The sequence below is a fragment of the Chrysemys picta genome, unplaced genomic scaffold (genome assembly GCF_011386835.1).
Source record: "Chrysemys picta bellii isolate R12L10 unplaced genomic scaffold, ASM1138683v2 scaf4683, whole genome shotgun sequence".
NCBI classification, from domain to species: domain Eukaryota; kingdom Metazoa; phylum Chordata; order Testudines; family Emydidae; genus Chrysemys; species Chrysemys picta.
Window position 1 is genome coordinate 1 of NW_027057383.1, and position 1,183 is coordinate 1,183.

General features: G+C 52.3%; 1 protein-coding gene across 1 annotated transcript; it reads left to right on the forward strand.

The window, feature by feature from the left end:
* Positions 1–5: 5 nt before the first annotated feature.
* LOC135980586 (olfactory receptor 52B2-like) lies at positions 6–932 on the forward strand (the record flags this gene model as incomplete). The annotated part of the gene is made up of 1 exon (XM_065580524.1): positions 6–932. A coding segment is annotated over one exon (927 nt), but the record flags the coding sequence as incomplete, so codon positions are not given.
* Positions 933–1,183: the final 251 nt, after the last annotated feature.

Sequence of the window (1,183 nt, forward strand, 5' to 3'; positions counted from 1 at the left end):
CAACTGACTTCTCCAACCCCTCCACCTTCATCCTGCTGGGCATTCCAGGCCTGGAGGCGTCCCATGTCTGGATTTCCATCCCCTTCTGCGCAATCTATGCCATAGCCCTCTTGGGGAACTTCATCATCCTGTTCATCGTAAAGACGGAGCCGAGCCTCCATGGGCCCATGTACTATTTCCTTTGCATGCTGGCCGTCACCGACCTGGTCCTGTCTACATCCATCCTCCCCAAAATGCTGACCATCTTCTGGTTCTATTCCAGGGAGATCAATTTCAGTGCATGCCTCACCCAGATGTACTTAATTCTCAGCTTCTCTGTGATAGAGTCTGGGATCCTTGTTGCCATGGCTTTTGATCGCTACGTGGCCATCTGTGATCCCCTGAGACATTCCACCACCCTATCAAATCCGGTGGTGGCCAAAATTGGCCTGGCCATGGTGCTGCGCGGCATCATGCTCATATTGCCACATCCTTTCCTGGCGAGGAGATGGCCATATTGCAGAACCAACATCATTCCCCACACGTACTGTGAGCACATAGCTGTGGTGAAGTTGGCCTGTGCCGACATCAGTCTCAGTAGTTACTACAGCCTCTCTGTGGCATTCTTGGTTATCGGTACGGATGTGTTTTTTATCGCCGTGTCCTATACCCAGATACTCAGGGCCATCTTCAGCCTCCCAACAAAGGACGCCCGGCTCAAGACTTTTGGGACCTGCGGCTCCCACCTCTGTGTCATCTTAGCCTTTTACATCCCGCATCTCTTCGCTGCCCTCTCGCAACGATTTGGGCACAATGTGGCCCTGCATTTCCATGTTCTCATGGCAAACATATACCTCCTGGTGCCCCCCATGCTAAACCCCATCATCTATGGGGTGAAGACCCAACAGATCCGGGAAAGGTTGGTCCAGCGCTTTACTCATAAAGGGACCTAAAGTTTTCTCCTGGTGCTCTGGCTCTCAGACTGAGCTCCATGGAGAACTGGCTGGTGACATGGTGCTGGACTCTCTTCCCTGAATCACTGACTGGCCAGTCAAAGAGACATACAATTTTTGCCTGACCTTACTGTGCTGTGTCAGCGTCGCAAATTGGGGAATCTGTTTATGTGCAACTCATAGGGTTGCCACTGTTCTAATTGATGGTAACTGGAAGCCTGAGGGCCCGCCTCTCTGCCCTGCCTCTTCCC